The sequence below is a fragment of the Labeo rohita genome, chromosome 19, assembly GCF_022985175.1.
Source record: "Labeo rohita strain BAU-BD-2019 chromosome 19, IGBB_LRoh.1.0, whole genome shotgun sequence".
Taxonomy (NCBI): domain Eukaryota; kingdom Metazoa; phylum Chordata; class Actinopteri; order Cypriniformes; family Cyprinidae; genus Labeo; species Labeo rohita.
The window spans coordinates 25,174,776-25,198,315 of NC_066887.1; the positions used below are offsets into that span (position 1 = coordinate 25,174,776).

Consider the following 23,540-nt stretch of genomic DNA (forward strand, 5'->3'; position numbering starts at 1 on the left):
GCCTACCATCCCACGCCTCATGCCTTTCCCTTTTATGTCAGTCAGTATTTTAGTTTATGTTACAAATGTTCTCTTTACAAATATTTATGTGGATTGTGTAAAATAAATATAAATTTGTATATGTAAAATAAATTACAAATTAATTACAAATTAAATGACAAAATAAATAAATTTGTATATGCTTTACATACTGTATACAGCTGAAGTCAAAAGTTTACACCCTGCAGAATCTTCAAAATTTTATTTATTTTACTAAAATAATAGGGATCATACAAACAGCATTGTAATTTTTAATTTAGTACTGACCTGAATAAGATATTTCAAATAAAAGACATTAGACATATAGATATATAGTCCACAAGAGAAAATAATAGTTACATTTATAAAGATGATCCTGTTCATAAGTTTACATACACTTGATTCTTACTACTGTTGTTACCTGAATGATCCACAGCTTTTTATGTTTTGTTTTTTTGTTTAGTGATAGTTGTTCATGAGTCCCTTTTTTGTCCTGAACAGTTAAACTGCCCACTGTCCTTGTGAAAAATCCCTCAGGTCCCACAAATTCTTTGGTTTTTCAGCACTTTTGTCTTTTTGAACCCTTTCCAACAATGTATGATTTTGAGATGCATCTTTTAACACTGAGGACAACTGAGGGACTCATATGCAACTATTACAAAAGGTTCAAACACTCTGATGCTTGAGAAGGAAACACTGATGCATTAAGAGCCAGGGGGTGAAAAATTTTGAATTTGAAAAGGGTAAATTTAACTTATTTTGTCTTTTGGGGAACATCTTTGTCTTCTGGGAATCTTCTGTAGCTTCTGAAGGGCAGTACTAAGTGAAAAAACAAGATATTTAGGCAAAATAAGAAAAATGTACACATCCTCATTCCGTTCAAAAGTTTACACCCCTGGCTCTTAATGCATTGTTTCTTCTTCTTACACATCAGTGAGTGTTTGAACCTTCTGTAATAGTTGCATATAAGACCCTCAGTCGCAATATGAACCCTCAGTTGTCCTCAGCGTGAAAAGATAGATCTCAAAATCATGCAATCATTGTTGGAAAGGAAAAATGCTGAAAAAACCAGACTTTGTGGGACCTGAAGGATTTTTCTGAAGAACACCAGGCAGTTTAGCTGTTCAGGACAAACAAGGGACTCATGAACAGCTGTCAACTAATAATACTTTTTTTAAAAAAACAGATGTGGATCATTCAGGTAACAACACATTATTAAGAATCAAGTGTGAACTTTTAAACAGGGTCATTTTTGTAAATTAAACTACTATTTCTCTTGTGGACTGTATGTAAGCATCTTTTTTGTGAAATATCTTATTCAGGTCAGTACTATATGATAAATAACGTGCATTTTGTATGATCCCTCATATTTTGCGCATTCTGCAAGGAGTGTGTAAACTTTTGACTTAAACTGTATTTGATCTTCAAGTTGAATTTCATTACATGCATTCACGGATCTTTTTCAGGGTGGGTGTCATATATAATGTTTTTCACAAAGAAAAAAAAAAAAAAAGGCTGGGAGGGAAAACACAAATAGGGGTAAATTCATATACAGTAAATGGGGACAAAATGTCCCGATCAACCTGAATTCATTCTGACCAAATATAGACTGTCAAATAGTCATTGCCCTCATTAACCATAAACTTCCTTAACATAAAGTTCTTAATGACTCGAAAGTCCGTGTCAGGTAATAAAACTATTACAAATGTAGACAGAAAATGTTATGTGCCATTTTAAAAACCTCAGGCTAAGCCTGAGATGGTCAAACAGCCTACAATCAGTCCATTCTTCACTCTCTGACAGAATCCATATCCTTTGTTCGATCAGTTCGGGTCTGTCATCCTGCAGACCTGTTCCTAGAGAACTGTGATTTGTCTCTTGATCAATATTAAGCAAGTCCTGTCGGCTAATTCCTGCTTCAGCATCGTTTATTCATATGAACACAACTGTCTCTTAACGCCCCCTCATTCACCGCCTCTCCAGAGCCGCTTCGAAGAATTACGACCCAAAAGCAACAGGGATACATGTCAGAACTGCAAAGGTAAGGCAGAGAAAACAGCAATCAGTTACGTTTTTAAGCGATTTAGCGCGTTTGGAACAAAACATAGCGTGTTTATTTAGAGAATATTCGAAATGAATCGTTAAATTTAACGGACGCGCTCACGTAATTGACGCCTGAAAGCTTTAATGCATGGTTAAGGGATTCAATCGAAACAGTTTTTGCATCGTTTGTATTTAAAAAACGTGTTTTGTGCTGTTTCTGGACACAACTGTTTGTGAATATTGTGAAATCGCTAAAGCTTAATAGAGACGCGCTCGGACTGAACGCTTCTAGTATCGCTCTCAGGAGAAACATCTGTCAGTCATTTTGATGGCTGAGGGGAATCAGTCATTGGTTTTGTGTTGTATCGTCCCCTTGAGACCAAAACAACAAATCATTGATCGACTGAATGTCCGTTGGCACTGCAATATCGCTACGTGTTGCACTAGTGGCTCTGACCTATACAAACAAGAGCTGTGATGTTATACTTGACTGTTCAGGTGATAAATTACGTTTATGCAAGTTATATCATCATAAACGTACGTCTGCCTCAAAACGATTGGATGTTCATTCATTCATTCATTCATTCATTCACACACACCAAAGACGCAAATGTCTCCTGGTGCTTATTAAATCGCTGCTAATGTGTTTTAATGAAAATGCAGTCACTTTAAATGGCTTTAAAGGCTTTTTTATGTGACAGCAGCAATAATGGAAGCAATGGGGACTGGCTGCATGTGCGGTTTAAATCACTGGTTTCGAGAGGTTTATTCTTCTTGTTGTATGAGATAGGCAAGGTTGAACCATTCCTGCAAGGCGCTTGAATCCTCTGTTGTTTCTATCAGACATGACACATGGTTGCCATGTTATGTGAATGTTTCACAGCTGGGAGACCATTAGTGCCCTGCAGAAGTTCATTCATATGTATCATTAAAACACTAGCTTGCCTTTTCTGCACAAACTTGAGTAATATGTGGCCAGAGGATGGCTTGCTGTGTAGTGCCCTGCAGTATTTTAAAATACTTTCAGAAATACAAATATTTATAGTTATCATTGTAATAGTAAGCTAATAATACTATGCAAGTTATTACAGATGAATGGAATTATTAGGATTATTTTTTTAGAATCCAAAAGTGTTGTGAGCAAAAATGGCATAAACTGTAAATAGACTATAGTATCAAGTAAAATATTATTATTTTAACAAATACTTATATTGTTACAGGCTTAATAATTTCTGAAGTTATTAAATAATTTAATAAATATTTTTTTCTTAACAATAACAATAATAATAATAATAAATAATTTAATAATTTAAATAATTTAAGAAATAATTATAAAAAATTAAAAATGTATTATTAATATTATTATCAATAATAAATTATTATTAAATAAATACATTTAGAAAAATACATTTTATTAAATAATAATAACAATAATAAACCTGTAATTATATACATTATATTTAGAATAAATAATTATTAAATAAATAATGTAATAATTTATTAAATAATTATTAAATAATAATAATAATTGTTGTTGTTATTATTAAGAATGTAACTGTATCCATGAATAATAATAATAATTATTATTATTATTATTATTATTATTAATAATAATTATTATTATAATAATTATTATTATTATTATTATTAAATGAATTAAACTGTAACAGTTTAATAATAATACATTCATCACATGCATAATATAGATGTTAGAAATGTTCAATAAAAGAGACAAAAGGTTGAAATGCATAAACTATATTATCATTATTTTTATATTATAAATTAAAATATTGATTTTGGTATCATAACAATAATGTTATTGTATTAATAATTAATTGTTTAATTATTATTGTATTTTTCGTATTTATAATTATATATTAATTATTTTATTGTTTTTTGTCATCAGAGTAAATTATTCTTTCTTCTTTTTTTTTAATTCATAATACATTTTTGTAGATGTAAGAATTTTCCATTAGGATCTTTGCAGAGCCCAAAAGTTTTGCGCATGCATAATAGTATAAATTAATTAATTTTGGGATAAAAAAAAAAAACTTGTTCAGATAGTGACAGATATAATCTTCTTCTTTGTATTCTTATTATTATTAAATTCAGTACATGTGTAAGAAATTTTCAATTAAAGAGACTGAAAGTCGCATTCATTTATTATATTATTTTTATACTTTATAAATAAAAATATTAATCTGGCATAATAATAATAATAATAATAATAATAATAATTATTATTATTATTATTATTATTAGTAGTAGTAGTAATAGTAGTAGTAGTAGTAGTATTAAATTATTAATTCAGTATTTAATATTTTTCTTATAACAAATTTTATTTTATTGTCTTCTGCCACCAGCATATGTATATATAACAAGATTACTTGTCATTATATAAACTTTTTTTTTATTATTATTGTTTAATTTTATTTTTTATTTACACTTTAATGCATGTGCAAAACTTCTGGGCTCTGCAAAGATCCTAATGAAACTCACTCCTACATACATTTATTATGGATTAAAAAAGAGTGTATATATATATATATATATATAAATAATAATATATTACATGCATTTCAACCTTCTGTTTTTTTTTGTTTTTTTTTTTATTGTTTTATTTAATTTTTTTATTTATACTATAATGCATGCGCAAAGCTTTTGGGCTCTGCAAAGAACCTAATGAAAACTTCTCACACCTACATACATTTATTATGGATTAAAAGAGTAATATATATATATATATATATATATGTATATATACACATATATGAAAAATACAATAATAATTAAATATTAATTAATAATAAAATAACATTATTATTATTATGCCAAAATCAATATTTTAATTTATAATATAAAAATAGTGATAATATGTTACATGCATTTCGACCTTCTGTTTTTTTATTATTGTTTTATTGTTTTATTTATACTATAATCCATGCGAAAAACTGTTGGGCTCTGCAAAGATCCTAATGAAAACTTCTCACACCTACATACATTTATTATGGATTAAAAAAGAGTAATATATATATATGAAAAATACAATAGTAATTAAATATTAATTCATTATAAAATAACATTATACTATTATACTATTATACTATACAATTATACATTATACTATGAAAATAGTGATAATATAGTACATGCATTTGGACCTTCTGTCTCTTTTATTGACAGTTTCTAACATTCTTGGTTTGTCAGAGCTGATTAATTAACCAATATTCGAATATTTGGAATAAATAATTGTATGTGGGTGTAACTTTTCATTTGTATATTTCTAGAGGATCTTTGTAGTTCATATCATTCTATTTAATCTTCCTCTGTGTGTCCGCCTATGGTGTTTGTTACCATTTGGGTTCCTGCTTGTGAGAATGAGCTTGACTGACAAGACTCTGAAGAGACAGAACAGAACTCTAAGTAACCGCCTATTAGAGTCTGAGCTCGTCATGGGGGGACAGATCAGCTGTCCTCGCTGTGCATGTCATTACCGCATCACCATACGGTCAGAAAAGAACGCTGATCGCAGCCGCCCGCCAGGTGCGTTCTGAACATCCATGACAGCCGAGGCTTTGGCAAATCACTAGGTATGTTATGATGAATACACCCCCCCCACCACCACTACCAGCACATACACACACACTCACTAGCATCACCTCACTCACCAACATCACACACACCATCCTGTTCTGTTCTCGACTTCAGAATGCGCTGTTGCCATGGTGACGGAATGGCGCACGCTCTGTCTTGCTTTCTCTCTATTCTCTTTTTCTTTATATATCCCTTGCTCTTCCCGCGGATGTATGGGCGACATAACCATCTAGATTCGCCGCTCGCCTGAATGAAGTGCATGTACTGCTGTTATGATAATGATCATTTAATGGCAACAGTGCTGTTTTTTTCCCTCCAGCTTGCACCTTAAACATGTTCTGTCTCTTTCAGCTCTGTTCTCATTGTTTGTTTCTCCTCAGGAGGAGAAGCAGCAGGATTCCTGCCATGAAATCTCTCTAAGAGGAGAAAAGCAGCGAAACCTAGAAAATCTACACCCACCCACGGGCAGGAGACAGGGGGAGAGAGAAAGAAAGAAAGAAAGAGAGAAAGAGAGAGAGAGTGAGCAGAGGGGAGCGTGAAAGAGGGGGGAAAGAAAGAGCGAGGGATAACAGTCGATGGATGCTGCTTGGACGCTCTGGTCGGTACAATCTTCAGTGACAAGGACCGGAGAGCTGCAGGGATGGATGGGAAGGGAAGACACATTCCTCCAGGTAATCGGATCTCATTAATGGCCGCCGGTGCTGTGCAGAGACCACCGTGTCTTATGCTTGTTGTCATGTTTCTTGAGTGAGAGTCTGAACGTGTTCCGCCGGATGACGGCATCGTTTTCAGCTCGCTCTTGTCTTATCGGGGAACTTTCTTGCAGACGTCTTTAGATGTTTCAGAAGTGTTGATTGTCAGTCTTAGTTTATGCGTTCTGCTTGGTTTCTCATGATTGAGCTCATTGTGTTCTTTTATTACTCTGCTCTCTATTTGGCATACTTAATTGGTTAATTGTGGAACTGAGCTGTGAAATGTTTTTGTATAATGGCCGCTAAATATTTGACTGTTGTCCATGGTAACATGCCGGTGCTACTTTCTTGTCACTCAGATGAAGACAATCCTATATCATACGAAACATTTGAGCTAACTAATCCATAGAAAAAGCTTGAATTGCAGAATAATTATAATATATTAATAAATATATATTTAACAATTAGTACATATATATCACTTGTAATATGTATAATACATATTTAAAAAAATTATATATATATATATATATATATATATATATACTCTCTATATATAATAAATGTGTGTATATATATATATATATATATATATATATATATATATATATAGTTGCATGTTGTAATCAACTATTTTCATAACAGTCACCATTCACTTAAATCACTTAATAATTAAAAAATATATATATATATGAAGAGTTCATGTGCAAAAACAGATTATTAAAAAAAAAACGTTTTTTCATTTAATTTCAATCAAATTAATTTCAGTCAAACTGCAGTTGGGTTATCTTGATATAAATGTAAAAATAACTACAAACTACAAAAATACAGCAAACTAACATAATAAAACACAATAAAAATATGATAACATAACAAAAAGCATGATTTTCAAAAATCTTTATATGAAGAGTTCATGTTTTTGCAAATTAACTCTTCACATATATTTCACTTTAGATAGATCATAACAAAATAACAATGAACCCAAGCATAAAAACTGGAGGATAAAAAATATCTTTTGCAAAAAAGACAAAAAAAGTAGTAGAAGAAGAAGAAATAATAATAATAATAATAATAATAATAATAATAATAATAATAATAATAAAAAAAAAAAAAATACATTAATATTTTATTTTATTTTTTACCCCTATTTTTTATGCTTAGGTTTATTGTGTTATTTTATAATCATGTGGAGAAACTTTCCAACAAATATGTGACCGTGGACCACAAAACCAGTCATAAGGGTCAATTTTTTGAAAATGAGATTTATGCATCTGAAAGCTGAATAAATAAACTTTCCATTGATAGGAAATATTTGGACAATATCTGGTCAAGCTATTTAAAAATCTGGAATCTGAGGGTGCAAAAAAAACTAAATTTTGAGAAAAGTCGCCTTTAAAGTTGTCCAAATGAAGTTCTTAGCAATGCACATTACTAATAAAAAATTAAGTTTTAATATATTTACAGTAGGAAATTTACAGAACATCTTTATGGAACATGATCTTTACTTAATATCCTGATGATTTTTGGCACAAAAGAAAAATCGTCAATTTTGACCCATACAATGTATTGTTGGCTGTTGCTAAAAATATACTCATGCTACTTAAGACCAGGGTCCAGGGTCACATATCTTAATATGTCAATAAATAATTTGGTTCTTTTTGAATTTGCACAAAAAAAAAAAAAATGAAGATTCAACTGCCTGTAGTTAAGATACGATGGCCATGTATATTCAGTCTCTTTGTATCTCTGTTACCTTAATCAATTTCTTAAGCATTGCATTAAACATAAACTTTCAGTCACATGACTGTACTCGTATGTGCTTTAATATAGCACTGAGTCTGAGATTTGTTTCAGATTCACTAAACTGAGATTTTGGTTCAGCTATGTATTTTTTGCAAAACATTCGCCAGACATATTTAGCTTTATTAATCAGAAACAATCTAATCTTCTGCAAGGAAGCAATGGACCAGCCCTAAATATCTTTCGCTCAGATCAACATGCTTGAATTGCTCCTTATAAAAGATCTATCCATGCAAAGAAATGCTCAGTAACAACTGTCTCGTGACTGTTCACAATAACTGCCTGGCAACTACGTGTCCAATGGGACTATAAGCAGTTTGGTTTTGATCTAAAAGCTATGACCTTTTTGACCTCTCTATTTGATTGCAGTATTTGGTCTTATTTTTATTGTATATCCAATGTTGCACTGGCATTTGCTCATGAGCTTAGTAACCTATATTTGGACACACCGATGTCATTTGTGCATCTTGGCTCCAAATGTCCTCACAAAATGCAACTGATCTCCCAACACTTGATATGTTCTGCAGGATCACACATTCAACTCTTCTACTTCTTCCTGTAAGCTTCGGCTCCGATTACAATCTTTCACGTTTTTATTTATACCCATCTTTTCAACACTGTCCTCTCAGCTTTCTGTTCACACTCGTTTAACCAGAGCCGTGTTTCTGTTCATGACTCCAGCCATGGTGTGGTGCGAGCGGGGAATCCAGGTGCTTCTCACCACTGTGGGAGCATTCGCAGCCTTCGCCTTGATGACCGTGGCCATTGGCACGGACTACTGGCTGTACGCTCGGGCCTTTATCTGCAACAGCACTGCCAACTCCTCTCAGGATGACCCCCACAACAAGGACAAGAAGGATCCTGGAGCCCTCACCCACTCTGGCCTCTGGAGGATTTGCTGCCTGGAAGGTTAGTGAACGGCTGTGTTTGCGTGTGGGGGCGAAGGAATGGGCCATGTATGCATGGAAAGAGGAAATGATGCATGAAGGAGGTCCCCACCTGTGCATTTCACGCAGGTGATTCATGGAAGTTATATTGCAGACGGGAAAATGGTTGGATTTGAGTTTGTGTCATACGGTCTGGATGGGTGACCTAACATTTGAGTTCTTTTTTGCAGCTCTGTTTTGATCAGTGCCACTTAATAGATATTTTTAGAGCGCCAGTTCAAGTGCTCAAGAGCTTTTTCAAGTACATTTTACTTGTAACCATGATTGAACCTGTCAGGAAGGTTAGTGTGCGTTTCTTTGAAATTTCAAGTCTCTTAGGCTCATTAAGGCTGCGTTTATTTGATCAAAAATACAGTAAATCAGTAATATTTTGAAAATATTTTTACTATTTAAATAAACTGCTTTCTACTTTAATATATTTTAAAATGTAATTTATTCCTGTGATTCAAAGCTGAATTTTCAGCATCATTACTCCAGTCTTCAGTGTCACATGATCCTTCAGAAAATATTCTAATATGCTGATTTGATGCTTAAGAAACATTTATTATTATTTTTTTTATGCCTAATTTTTTATTTGTATGTGTGTGGAAACCGTGATACGAAATAGAAATCTTTGGTATCATTGTAAAAGTCTTTAGTATCACTTTTGATTAATTTTATGCATCTGTGCTGAATAAAAGTATTAATTTCCTAAATTTCAGTCCTTTTATGGCATTTAAATTGCAAATGAAAGAAATAAGAATCAGCTAATTACAGACTTAAGCAGTGAGGTGACTACAGTATATTCACAAAATAACATGGCCTCAAATCCCTTATTGCTTTTACAAAATGACTAAAACATAATACAAATATCAAGGACAGATTCTCTTTGAAACTGTATCACATGGTCACAATCTGCTTTAACTCTTTTTAAGAGTGCAGTCTACAAATGTCAACTTGTGATTAAATTTTGCCATTTTTTTTCTATATCAGGATCTGTTTCTTCCTGACTGTATTCACTCATATTTAATAATATGGTTCGTTTAAAAAAAAAACTTACCGCATAAAGTACATTTTAGGTTTAGGAAGCTTGTTGTTACAGAAGTAGCAAACCCAGGCCACTGAGTCAGAACCTTAACACAATCTGATTTCACTGTCTAGCTTTAGGGTTGCTTTACAGTTATCAAAAGCATTGTGGGAAGCACTGCCTCCAGATCCTTTTAACCACTAGGCTCTGCAATGCGGGGTATTCATGTTAAAGCTATAGATGTTTTAACAGTACAGTACCTCGTTTGCTCTAGCCAGGTCTCAGGAGACAGGTTTTAAACCAAAATGGGCTGTATTGTTTCCATTTGCATTAGAAACCTAGAAGAGTACATGTCAATGGCTATGATTATGTGGTGAGTCATCGCAGGTCAAAGGTGCCATGCTGCTCTCTCTCGTTGCATTTGCAGCATAATCAAACCAGACAAAAACAAAGTCATTTTGACTTATTATATTGCTCACTTTGGTTCCCTGCTTTATATAGCGCTAAATGGTCTGTTTTTAAGGCAAATCTTTATCTTTACACTCTAAAAAAATGCTGGGTTATTTTTTAACCCAAATGCTGGGTTCAACTTGGGTAATTTAATGGGTTATTTTTAATATTTTTTACCCAGGTGCTGGGTAGTTTTTCTGTAACTAAGTTGCTGGGTCATTTTTAACATCGGGTTATTTTTTTCTACCCAACTGCTGAGTTAAGCCTGTCTCTGACTAAACAACCCAGCTGCTAAGTAAGAGTGTGGGCTTTTTGAGTCCTCTACAGGAGAGACCGGTTCTCAGCGCCGCTGATTTGGTGCACTTCTTCAGCGAATTAAAGGTTTGTATACTTTTTATATAATTTCATTTATAAAGTCTTTACTGTGTAAAATTGTATTATTTTATGCAATGCAAAATAAGAACAAGATGCCGGTCAGCTGTGTCAGCAGCGGTTGTTTCACAGGATGAAAATGCCTTTTGCCTTGCATAAATGGATTTTATTCGTCATTGTACTGAGTTTAATTTAGTTTGATATTAAAATATGTTATCTAATGTCAGTACTGTTTGTTTATGGGCAGGTTTTGGAGTCAGTTACGGCATCTTTTAGCTACGAGTGAAACGCGAGGCTGTGGTCTGAAGTTTGCAGTTACCCTGGCGAACAGCAGCCCTTCACCGGCTCAGATTTCAGCAACACACCGGAACGAGAATTAGTGCTATTTCGGTAAAAAGCGATTACAGAGAACTGTTGAATACACTAAAATTAAAATGCTACTTTTAAATGTTACATTTTTTATGTCTAAAATGCTTGTTAAATGAGTTTAAATGTATGTAATATTGTAAACTATGCTGTATTCACCCAAATAAATTCAATTTGTTTCTTGTTTAATAATAAATGTTCATCTTTTGATTATTTATGTTGCCTCTAGTAATTCTCTGTGTGTGTGTTTTATAAATTCCAGTCCATTTTAAACCAGCAATATAATAATTTTTAAACAATAGTTGACTTAAAATAACGCAGCATGTTTGGTAAAAACATTTAACTTAACCAGCTGGGTCAAAATAACCCAGCATGTGTTCTGTCCAGTTGGGTTGTTTTTAACCCAGCATTTTTTAAAGCGTACTAAGTGTTTTTTTACAAAAATGCACTATACAGTAAGTAGTAAATGTGAAATATTTATACTTTTGCGATAATAATACTGTTGTGAAAGTCTCTACACATTGTTGTATAACAGATAATAGTAATATTAAGTAAGTGAGTGATGCTGATTTAATAACATAAGGATTCAAACCAGTAACTCATGAGTTTGTGATTCTTTTGAAAAGAACTGGTTCAAAAGAGTCATTTGTTTCTGAATCAAACTACATTGGTCACACTATATGCATACGCACAAAATTAATTTCAGTAATTTTAAATAAAAGTTTTATCATTTCACTTTTCTGTTTTTAAGACTGATTTCGGATTGATTTATTTATTTGTCATCTTACTGCTGATAATTGTTTTTGTTTCACACACAGAATTCCTCAAGCGTCTTGGCACACAAAGGCATTAAAAATGCTCATTTGCCTTCCTGTAGCATAAAATGAAAAGAGCAAGGACTGGGAGACATATGCAGTGCACCAACATGTTGTCTAAAGTCAATGGTTTATATCACACAAGAAAGCACTGCATGACGCCTTTGACCTAGGGTGACTCACAGCCATTGACATCCACTCTGAATCCATTTCCAACAAAAAAACACTGTTTGGCTGAACTCTATTCAAACACCTTTTCTTTCCTTTCAGCCTTTTGTTAGCTTTATTTTTAGGGAGACTGGGAAATAAGACATGAAATGATTAGGGGAGACTGGACTGGGAAATGTTGCGGGCTGAACTCAAACAAGTGTTGCATCACTTAAGTGCTACTTTATTTAGTTAAGTCAGAAATATGGTGATACTTTGAATGATTTCTCTTTCTCTGATTCTCTTTAGGATTGAAGAGAGGAGTGTGTTCCCAGATTAATCATTTCCCAGAGGATGCTGATTATGACCAGGATGCTGCAGAGTACCTTTTACGTGAGTCAAGAGTGTTGATTTGTGATGTTTTATGGACTATAACTGATTTTTGCATTACAAATATTCGCCTTTTTCTATGGGTGACTATGGGTGAGACTTCTGGTTCATTAGCCACTATAGGGAATTAACAAGAAGAATAACAACGTGCAGTAAACGGTACAACTGTTTGCATTACAAACAAGTGTGTTCATAGTTAAGGAGTATGGGGAAAACCAGTTCATTTGAACATATGCGTTTTGACCATTTTTGTTTCTGCTTCTTTTATTTTTTCTTCTCAGGTGTAGTCAGGGCCTCCAGTATATTTCCTATCCTCAGTGCCATATTATTGCTGCTAGGTGGAGTGTGTGTGGCGTCTAGTCGGTTCTACAAGACCAAAAGACACATCATTTTGGGAGCAGGCATTTTGTTTGTAGTGGCAGGTAACATTCCTCATTATTACACTTCCAGGATTGTAATTTACAGTAATTTGTGATGGGGTGAATTCAAACATTATTTGACGCTTTTGTGTGCCGTATTTTAGTACCTACCTAAAATCCAGCGAATTATATGTGACCCTGGACCACAAAACCAGTCAGAAAATTTAGATTTTGATATATTTATAGTAGGAGATTTACAAAATATCTTCATGGAACATGATCTTAACTTAATATCCCAATGATTTTTGGCATAAAAGAAAAATCAATCATTTTGACCCATACAATGTTATTGTTAACTAAAACGAAAGCTATTAAAAAAAAAAACATTTTTATTAATTGAAATGACAAATAAAATGATATAGAAATAAAGAATAAAATGATATAGATGAATGATATAGATGCCTTGGTTGAAATAAAAAGTGCTAAAATTACTAAAACTGAATTAAATAAAAACAAATTAAAATATATAGAGTAAAATTAAATAAATCCAAAACAAAAAATGAAAAAAGAACAACTAAAATGAAAACTATTATTATAAAATTAAAAGGTAGTTCAAAATATGATTAACTATAAGAATAACACTGATTTTAAATGTCTTAATAATATATATTATTCAGTATTTAGGTCAATATATAAAATATTTTAACATATTTAAATAAATAAATGTCAACATTTAATCCAGTGTTATTCTTTCTAGAACAATCACACCTCATTTCTTTGCAAAGTAGGTTTAATATAGCGCATTATTCCAGTGGTGCCACTAAGGGGGGAAGTTGTGGGGCCCCCAGAGATCTTTTTAGTAGTAGTAACAGACCGTACTAGTAATAATGTAATAGAAATTTTAAATGTATCTACCAGAGAGTTATGAATAAAACAAAATTACGACTTATTTCTACATTTCCGGCAAAGTTTTTGGATAACTACAGTAGGTCGGCTTGTATGTTTGGTGTGGTTGGGGGCCCAACCTCAAATTCCTTCATAGGGCCCAAAATTGCTAGCGGCGCCCCTGCATCATTCAGTCAGTGCTATTAGTCCGGTATAATTTATATTTGGCTGTTATGGTAAGAGTTAGATTTATCAAACAGACTTTAGAACTGTGATTCAATCTTAGTGAATTCACCCCAGAGTGTTTAAATCATTGCTTCGTATTAAAATTAAAACAGTTGACCTGAACAAACAATTTGTCTTGAATTGATCCAGGCCTGAGCAACATCATAGGCGTCATTGTATATATCTCGGCGGCGCTCAGCGACATCTCCCCGAAAAAGGACGAGGACAAGAAGTGGCACTACTCCTACGGCTGGTCCTTCTACTTCGGCGGCCTGTCGTTCATCCTGGCGGAAGTGGTGGGCGTGCTGGCCGTCAACATTTACATCGAGCGCAACAAAGAACTGCGCTGCCGCTCGCGCACCGACCTCTTCCGCAGCACGACCTCGGCCGTGTTACGCCTGCCGGGATACCGCTTCCGCCGGCGCTCCTCCCGCTCCAGCTCGCGCTCCACGGCAGAGCCGACCCGCTCCCGAGAGCAGTCCCCCACCTCCGCCATCGCTCCCAAGAACTTCGGCCCGCCCCTGGCTGCCGGCCCGCCGCCCTTTTCCGTAGCCACGCTTCCCAATCCGCACACGCACTCCGGAGGAGGGATGGGGGATATTTCCATGTACACGCTAGGGAGGGAAGGCAAGCCGCCCATGTATGGAACAGTCGACCGTGCCACGCTCTACCAGCTGCACAATTACTTTCCGACGAAGGAGGGCGGCGGAGGAGCGCTCATGACGGGAACGCTGCCTTCGCTCTCCAAGTCCAACCTGGCTGCGTCGACCAACGCCACCCTCAATACCTCGTCTTCCTCCGGCCCCCAGCAGGCGCCGCTGTCCGCCGGCTCCTCCGCCACCATGGAGAGGGATCGAGGGCTGGGAACCTTGGATCGACTCGGTAAAGGAGACAGTTCAAACACTAACACTCTCAACAGGAGAACAACACCTGTGTAACGAATGGCTGGAGGGGGGAGGGAAGAGAGTGGCGGGGAAAACAAGCGATTATACGAACTGGGAAGGTGGGGGAACGCGAGAGGGGAAAAAAGAGCAAGAAAGGGCTGAGGAACAAAACAAGGTCCACTTGCGAGACGACAACGAAGTGAATAAGAAGGCAATACATCCTTTTTTCTCGTTTTTTGAACATGGTGACTTGAGTAACAGAATTCCATCCGCACTTCTTATTGATTCATGTTGAAATACTCGATGTGTGTGATGGTGATCTTTCGGTTCTTCGAGCTCTTTCAATTCCAGTGCTTTATCATCAGGTTATGCCTGTAACTTATTTAGCATTCCAATATAGTTGTTGTTTTTTTAATGCTAATTGTTATTGCTGGGTTAACTTATACATTATACATTTTTATCAAGGTATTTTGTTTTTTTTGCACAATTATCCATTTGAATTTATTTCCTTTTGCATTGATGAACTCAAACTGTGATTTTTTTCTTGCACATGTTGACACTATTTCACGATGTCATTCAGTGTCAAGCATGTGTTAAATCTGCGAGAGTGTGACGACTATTATTATGACATTTTTTAGTTTTTACAAAGATTGTTAATATTTAGATCTGTGGACTTTTTCATTGTAACCGTAAGTGTACAAGTAGTTCAGTCTTCATATAAATATATTTGATTTATTTATCATATTAACAGTCTTAATATTGTTACGATGGGATAATAATTATAACGAACTGCTTTTGAGACTGAAAGTCAAAAAAAGAAAAAGAAAGCGACAGGAAGGCATTCTTTCCAGGGGAGCAATACGTATACCTAAAAAACCTCACCAGAAAAGACAAAAAAATCTATTAAATATATAGTATATTATGAATATAAATATATATATAAAATTGTGTGTGCGTGTGTGTGGAAAAACTTTTTTGGTAAAATAAAATATGATATATTCTATGAATGTGTAAAACTGAGATCTATGTGCATACTGTTAGCAGTTTTGACTGCAGCATATTATTTTCATGTTTATTTGTAACTTTGTATGCATGATTCATATCTAATATATGATATATTCATAATGCTCTGCCTTTTGGCTTTGTGTACATCGCGTTTATGTGCTCATGCTGATGGATTTGGGATGACAAGACCCAGAAGATTAGAGAGGGATTTGATACACCACACTTTATACACACATATTATTAAATGAAAAACAGACATTTATCCTGTAAGTCATTTTTTTTACCAGTCTACAATTATGAGAAGTGCAAAATTTGTATCCAAGAGGTTCATCTTCACCAGTGACATCCCTTTTAGGTGGTCATCGGATGCAAAACTCACTTTTAAATGTTGTTTAAACATAAATGTGTGTTGGCGGTGTGTGTACAACAACCACCCTATAATGATAAAAATCCACCCAGTGGTATTTTTTTAATCTTTATAAGTAATATACCCTTTTTTAAATCAGGCCATTCTCAGCTTCTTGTCAGTATGACGTCACACCGACTAAGGCCGCTCCCATTATAATTGATTAACATGAGCGTCTTACCTTAGACCCGCCCCAAATGAGCTGAGTGAGTTGAAAACGGTCTGACTGCCATTGTGTCGACTCTGGTGCAGGGGAAGACAAGAATGTCTCCGACTGAGCAATTGAGGTGTTCTGTTGTTGGATATAGTAGTGAACAGTCGTCGTTTGCTCCCAACATCTAAGCCGCTGAAGAGCAGAGGATTAATGTGGTGCCAGAGGACCCGGCGATCTACATAAATGCGTCTATGTTCGCGTACATTGTACAGCAGAAGTGAGTATAAAGGGTTTTTTATGCATCTTTGTAAATCCCCTTTCTTAATAATGTGCTAGTTAGCAAGTTTCAGGGCTAAAGTAAACATTACGGCTCATTAGCATTTAAAGGAACATGCAACAGAATGGCTCACTCTAAAAAGGGCTGACAAGTTAACAAGTTTTACAGGTTTTACAAGTTAACAAGTTAAAATGGGTGTTCTTTACACTACCACTGATCAATTTTAACCACTAATCAAGGTATGTTATAGACTTCTCATTTAGACCCTAAAGAATCATATCAGCTTGTGGGAAATGGGCATCTGATGACCTAGGTGACCTAAGGGCACCTACATAGAAAACTCACAAGTGACCATTTGAAATGTTTTAAAAGTGACACATCATGAAAATGTGACTTTTTCTGTATTTAAGTGCTATAATCGGGTCTCCGGTGCATCTACCAATCCAGTAAACGTGAAAAAGGACAACCTAGTAACTTTGTTTTGGTAAGTCTTTTTCTGCAAGCATGTGAAAAAAGCATTGTGTCAGATTTCGCTCCCTAGGCGATCTAATATAAACATGCGATTTCCTTCCCAGCTGTTTACCTTCACAGACAAAATTGACTGTTTTTGTAATTCCTGTGTGTTTTTAACATAAACTTGTGTGTATTTGACCATTTAAGTGCAATAAGACATGATAAACATGAAAGAGACCTTAATTTAGTATTTACATGTGTGACAGCCGCTGTCTGTGCATGTGCTTTGGATGTGTGCGTTTAGAAAACCCTATATCAGAAGTTTAAACTGATATGACTTTAAAACGCATGATTTCAGCACGGTAGACGTGATAATCAAAACCAAACGGATGCTTTTTGGCAGAATATCTGAGGTAGGAGCTGTAAAGGCACTGTTCTATTCTGGAAAAGGGGGCGGGGAGCAGCAGCTCATTTGCATTTAAAGAGACATGTACACAAACAGTGTGTTTCTGCTTCCAGTCAAAATGGGCATTTTCCAAATTATATAATAAATAATCTGTGGGGTATTTTGAGCTGAAACTTAACCGACACATTCTGGGGACACCTGAAACTTATATAACATATTGTAAAAAGGGGCATAATATGTCTTCTTTAATAGACTCAATGAGCTTTTAATGTGACGCACACATTCCTTTATGTAACATTTTGCTAAGCTAATGAAGCAATGCTCAGCACATAAGCATAAAACACACAAATTAGATTCATTTATTTTTACCCTTATTTAATGAAATATTTGTTAATCAGTATTTCCCAGGATTCTGGCATCACCTTCTCTGGAAAGGCTGCCTTTGAATTTGGCCATAATGAAGTATCTAAAAAGGCCTTAGAAATACTGTCTAGGTAGTCAGCCAAACACACAAGCCTTCAGGAGACGCACACACATAAATAGAGTAATTAGAAGGAAAACAAGGCATTATTGCCTGTGTCTCGCTCAAGGGAAGGACATGACTGAAAGAGACAATTCTCTGGAGTGTCACGTTCACTTTCATAAAAGGAAAATGCTGTCTGAGGGGCCTCATTTGTGTGTGTGTGTCCATCCACTCCTATATAGATATTTAGTTTTAAGGATCCTTACTGTACATACTTTTCAGAGAAGTGTCAGGCAATAAAATATCACCTGAGCGCCTGTTCACAGAGCTGTCATCAATGTGAGTTACAGTTTGAATCTGCACCAACAGCACTCTTGTCCAAACTACATGAGTACAAAACACAAACAGCAACAATACACATCTGAAGTGAAACAAGAAGTTCAGGATCAAGCTTTAACCACATATCACACTAACACAATAATAATAATTATAAAAATAGCTGCACTATTTTTTAAAAAGTAAAACTAGTATTTTACAGAAAAATGCACAAAAACAGCTTGGGTGACAAAGTTAAAGGGACGGTTCACCCAAAAATGAAAATTCTTAAGTACTCACCCTCATGTCGTTCCAAACCTGTAAGACCTTCTTTCATCTTTGGAACACAAATTAAGATATTTTTGATGAAATCCAAGAGCTTTCTGACCCTGCATAGACAGCAACGCAGCTACCACATTCAAGACCTAGAAAGGTAGTAAGGACATCGTTAAAATAGTCCATGTGACATCAGTGGTTCAACCGTAATGTTATGAAGCTTAATTTTATGTTTTCTTTGCATGCAAAAAGAATTTTTTTTTTTTTTTTTTGATTCATAACATTACAGTTGAACCACTGCTGTCACACTATTTTAACAATGTCCTTACTACTTTACTGGGCCTTGAATGTTGTAGTTGCATTGCTGTCTATGCAGGGTCAGAAAGCTCTCGGACTTCATTCAAAATATCTTAATTTGTGTTCTGAAGATGATCAAAGGTCTTACAGGTTTGGAACAACACAATCTTGAGTACTTAGTGACAGAAATTTTTATTTTTAGGTGAACTATACTTTAATTAACAAATTTTATGCATCCACACCAATAGGTGTCAGTATAAAGATCCATCAAGCCAAAGCAATGAAGAAGAGCCAGTAAAATGTGAGTTTGTTTGCAAGTTACTGGCTGCATTCATACTATGTAGAACATGACTACTAATCTGTCGGACCAGGAAAAACATTGAAGTACTAAAGACTGCCAAAATGTATATCAAATCAAGGAGAAGAGTGCAAAAAACAGTCTGATAAACAAAAGGCGTTTGTGGTTGGCCAAACTGAACCAGGAATTCCAGGGCAAGAATCTTGACAACATTCATGTATGTTCTTATCATTACTGGTCAGGTAGGTGAAATATCTTAATCAATACTGCTCATACATATCTTTACCACCTAGTAACTAGTAACTAACCACCTAGTTTGTCAAAATATTCACCCTTTCCTGCTTACTAAGTCCTTCTCTATATGATTTAGCAGCTTCCACACGTTTTGTCAGTGGTTTAGTTTAGACAGCATAAATTAGCAGAACAACATATTCAGTAGTACATTATTCGTGCAATCAATGCTGTTGTTTACATCTCAGTGACTCTCAGTGACAATATGGGTAACTGACCAAACTGTGACGTGAGTGCAAACACTCTATCCACAAGGTTCCTACGCCCCATGAGGCCTTGCATCAAAACTGGGGCGCGTCCTCCGGTTCGAAGTAAACAAGCAGGACGTGACACTCATTCACTCGTTTTTTCACAAATGTCACATCACTAGTTAACAGTCATTCAAGATTTAGCGATCCAAACTTGCTAACAATGTGGGAAAACAACTTCAAACAGCAGACGTCTCTCATAAAGGTTTTCAACTTTACAAAGTAAACAATAATCCGAAAAACACTTCACTCTTTGCTAATTAGCACACAAATAGCATTTGTGTGCTACTATTGCCACCTCACCGGAAGTTGTACCCACATTCTTTTTTACAGTAGCGCCTTCAGGAAACAGGTGCATAGGATTTTTAAAAATCTTCAAGTTGGAAAAGTTTAAGTTAGAATAGTTTGCAAGAGCATGATTATACAACACAATGAGACTGTAAATGTGGACTACCTGTTTGATGTAATGACGTTTAACCCTGATAACCTAGTCCCATTTAGCCACTTGCTACCAATTGCCTCTTAAAGGTGAACTCCACTTCCAGAACAACAATTTACAAATAATGTACTCACCCCCTTGTCATCCAAGATGTTCATGTCTTTCTTTCTTCAGTCGTAAAGAAATTATGTTTTTTGAGGAAAACATTTCAGCGTTTGTGTGGTATGGTGTCCCGATTTTGAACTTCCAAAATGCAGTGTAAATGCGGCTTCAAACGATCCCAAATGCGGTTGTAAATGATCCCAGCTGAGAAGGAAGGGTCTTATCGAGCATAACAATTGGTTATTTTAATAAAAAGAATACAATTTACATACTTTTTATTGCCAAATGCTCGTCTTGTCTTACTCTGGTTGGACTGTTTTTGTTCCGGTTCATGACAGTTAGGGTAACTCCCATCTCATGTTCTTCCTCAACTTCGAAATCATCCTATATCACTGTTTTACTTTTTTTGTTAAGGGGCCTGAGGGGCCACTGTTTAACTTTTGTGTTTGATCTTCTTTTGCATGTTCACTTTGCAAAGACTGGTTTTGTACTTTTGCAGCGATGTAGGATGATTTTGAAATCATTTTTGAAGTTGAGGGAGAAAATATGATTAGAGTTTTTTGACATACCCTGTCTTGAGTCAGAACAAAAACAGTCCAAGCAGAGTAAGACAAGACGAGCATTTGGCATTAAAAAGTATATAAATTGTATTCTTTTTATTAAAATACACAGAGTTCATGGAGAGAAAGGCAAGACGAGTGTTTGAGATAAAAAAGTATTTAAATTGTATTTTTTTAAATTAAAATAACCGATCGTTTCGCTAGATAAGACCCTTCTTCCTCGGCTGGGATTGTTTTCAACCGCATTTTGGATTGTTTGAAGCCGCATTTAAACTGCATTTTGGAAGTTCAAAATCAGGACACCATACCATACAAATGCTGAAATGTTTTCCTCAAAAAATATAATTTCTTTACGGCTGAAGAAAGAAAGACATGAACATCTTGGATAAGTAAGGTAGGTACATTATATGTGAATCTTTGCTTTGGAAGTGGACTTCTCCTTTAAGACACATAAAAGCTTTTTTTTTTAAGTCACTGATAGTATTACTGGTGTATGTTATGTCATAAAATAAAATGTGAAAATATCTTGGCTTGTGTTCACCACAGACCTTATTTCAGGCATTTAATTAAAAACCCATTTAAAAAACTATTGACTACAGGTCAATGGAATCAGAAGTGCTAAAATGCTAACTCATTTCTGGGTTTGGCCTACAAAAGTTAGCCATCCCGGCAGCAGTCTATTTACAACTCCCCTCCCATGGCCTCATGGGATAGTAAAGTGTCCACTGTATACATACTTAAGAATCTCAGAAGCAGTGGGTCATCTGGGTTTTATAAACACTAAAATTCATTCAAACTACTCATTTCACTTTATATAGGTATATTCAGAAACATGATATGTCTATTAGCTTTTAAAGTCTGTGTAAACGCAATTCAGAGAATTGTTTCTAGTAAACACATTATAAATGTTAGAAATGTATTTGCGTTATAAAGACTGTGAACTATCTACTGAGTCAGACCATTAAACAGTCTAAAAAATGCATGTTACCTGATGGCTATAATTTATAAAACAGCTCGTTCATCCATTCAGGTTGTAGCAGTATTTGACAGTTAAGAGTGAGGCGGCGGCTATCCGGCGAGTGGGCGTGGCTGCAGCTCAGACAGCAGACACGCCCCCAGCATTTTTTCAAGATTTTGATAATTGGAACACATTTAATACTGCTTTACATGGACTTTATGGTCATCTGTGTGTGTACATACTGTATATGCATCTATATGTTCTCCTAAAAGTTGACAAAATTTACCATCTTCCTCTTACTCATCCTGCATCATAAATGTTTAGAATTGTACATCCAATAATATATTCTTTAGAATAAAATGTCCTTCCTCCTAATACTACCTGCTTCTGACTAGCATTAGCAATGAGCAAATAATGACTCACGACTGCGATGTAAACAAGAGGCTACTAGCTATTTAAAGAAAAACATCATCGCAAGAAAACAAGACTCATCAGGTATTTTCTCGGGGTCGTTAGGATCAGGTATCCCGTGCACTGGAATACCGTTAGTGATCATTAGCAGGCTGAAGTGCAGAGTTTTCAGAGGTCAAACTAACAAGGGCAGAGTTTAAAGATAGGCCCAACATAAACAAGCTGTAACTCATTAGAAGATTTAGTTGCTATGTGGCCTGCGGATTTATCTAGGTCACTCTGAAGGTAAAGACACCTGATATGTAACCAAAGCTGAACTGAAGTAGAACATCAACACCATACTGGCGTCAGTCAGTGTGTTATACTGTTGGTCACTATTTTACGAGAGGTTTAGGTGGCTCGGTAAGAGCGGGGATCCGCACTTCTAATCCATGTTTGTGTTGCTTACGTCCTCTGGAGCGCGATTGGCCACGCTCTAAATTTAGAGGAAGCAGAAGGGAGGAAATGAGATGAGTGGGATGAACAGGGAGATGGAAATCTGGAAGGAGGTCAAAAAAAGAAAATGACATGTGTTTCTCTGTGACAGTGACAGAAAGAAACGAGGTATGAAGGCAAGGTGGTTGTTGTTTTATTCTTTATATTAAATTTGCATTACTCCAAGTCAGGAGAAGAATCACGATCCCTCAATGACTGACACACACAGCAATGCGTATCAAGAGAGCATGCCAAACATCCGAAACGGATGGATGGAAATAAGCAATAGAATCTTGGCTTCGGCATGGATGTCATTTCACATATCTGACAAATACTGAAGTGCGTGCGTAGACTGCACTTGTACAAGTGCACTAATGCAGAAGAGATCAACAGCGGACAAAAACAGTTTAGGATAAGAACCAGTGCATGCACATATTTGCACCACTCTTTTTTATGAACATGCATTAATGTCATTTTTAATGCCTTTGTTAAAATGCATGCATATAGTAAGGCTTTTGAAGTCAAAAATAAATATAATATAACATATATTACTGATGCTCCAAAAGGAAAAACGATGCATTAAGAGCCAGGGGTGTAAACTTGGCTCTCAAAGGATCTCAAAATCATACAGTCATTGTTGAAAAATGCTGAAAAAACAAAGAATTTGTGGGCTCTGAGGTATTTTTCAGCAGGCAGCTATTATTTTGTCTTGTG

At 35.3% G+C, this 23,540-nt stretch overlaps 1 protein-coding gene across 3 annotated transcripts; it reads left to right on the plus strand.

The window, feature by feature from the left end:
* Positions 1-1,755: 1,755 nt before the first annotated feature.
* Positions 1,756-16,287, plus strand: cacng8a (calcium channel, voltage-dependent, gamma subunit 8a). Of its 3 annotated transcripts, none has more exons than XM_051137599.1 (6): positions 1,756-2,059; positions 6,036-6,326; positions 8,829-9,056; positions 12,560-12,643; positions 12,922-13,062; positions 14,260-16,287. In XM_051137599.1, exons 2-6 carry the CDS (start codon positions 6,296-6,298, stop codon positions 15,045-15,047), a joined length of 1,272 nt encoding a protein of 423 aa, XP_050993556.1. In that variant the 5' UTR covers positions 1,756-2,059; positions 6,036-6,295; the 3' UTR covers positions 15,048-16,287. The 3 variants fall into 3 exon arrangements, with proteins under 3 accessions (XP_050993556.1, XP_050993558.1, XP_050993557.1); XM_051137601.1 differs by lacking the exon at positions 1,756-2,059 and adding an exon at positions 5,338-5,651; XM_051137600.1 differs by lacking the exon at positions 1,756-2,059 and adding an exon at positions 5,668-5,916.
* The last annotated feature ends 7,253 nt before the right edge of the window (positions 16,288-23,540 follow it).

Bases quoted from the DNA above. Each gene is read 5' to 3' on its own strand.
- cacng8a (XM_051137599.1), top strand. From the start codon at position 6,296: ATGGATGGGAAGGGAAGACACATTCCTCCAG. The intron at 12,644-12,921 runs GTGAGTCAAGAG...TTTTCTTCTCAG, and splicing joins TGCTGCAGAGTACCTTTTAC to GTGTAGTCAGGGCCTCCAGT. The intron at 13,063-14,259 runs GTAACATTCCTC...GAATTGATCCAG, and splicing joins CATTTTGTTTGTAGTGGCAG to GCCTGAGCAACATCATAGGC.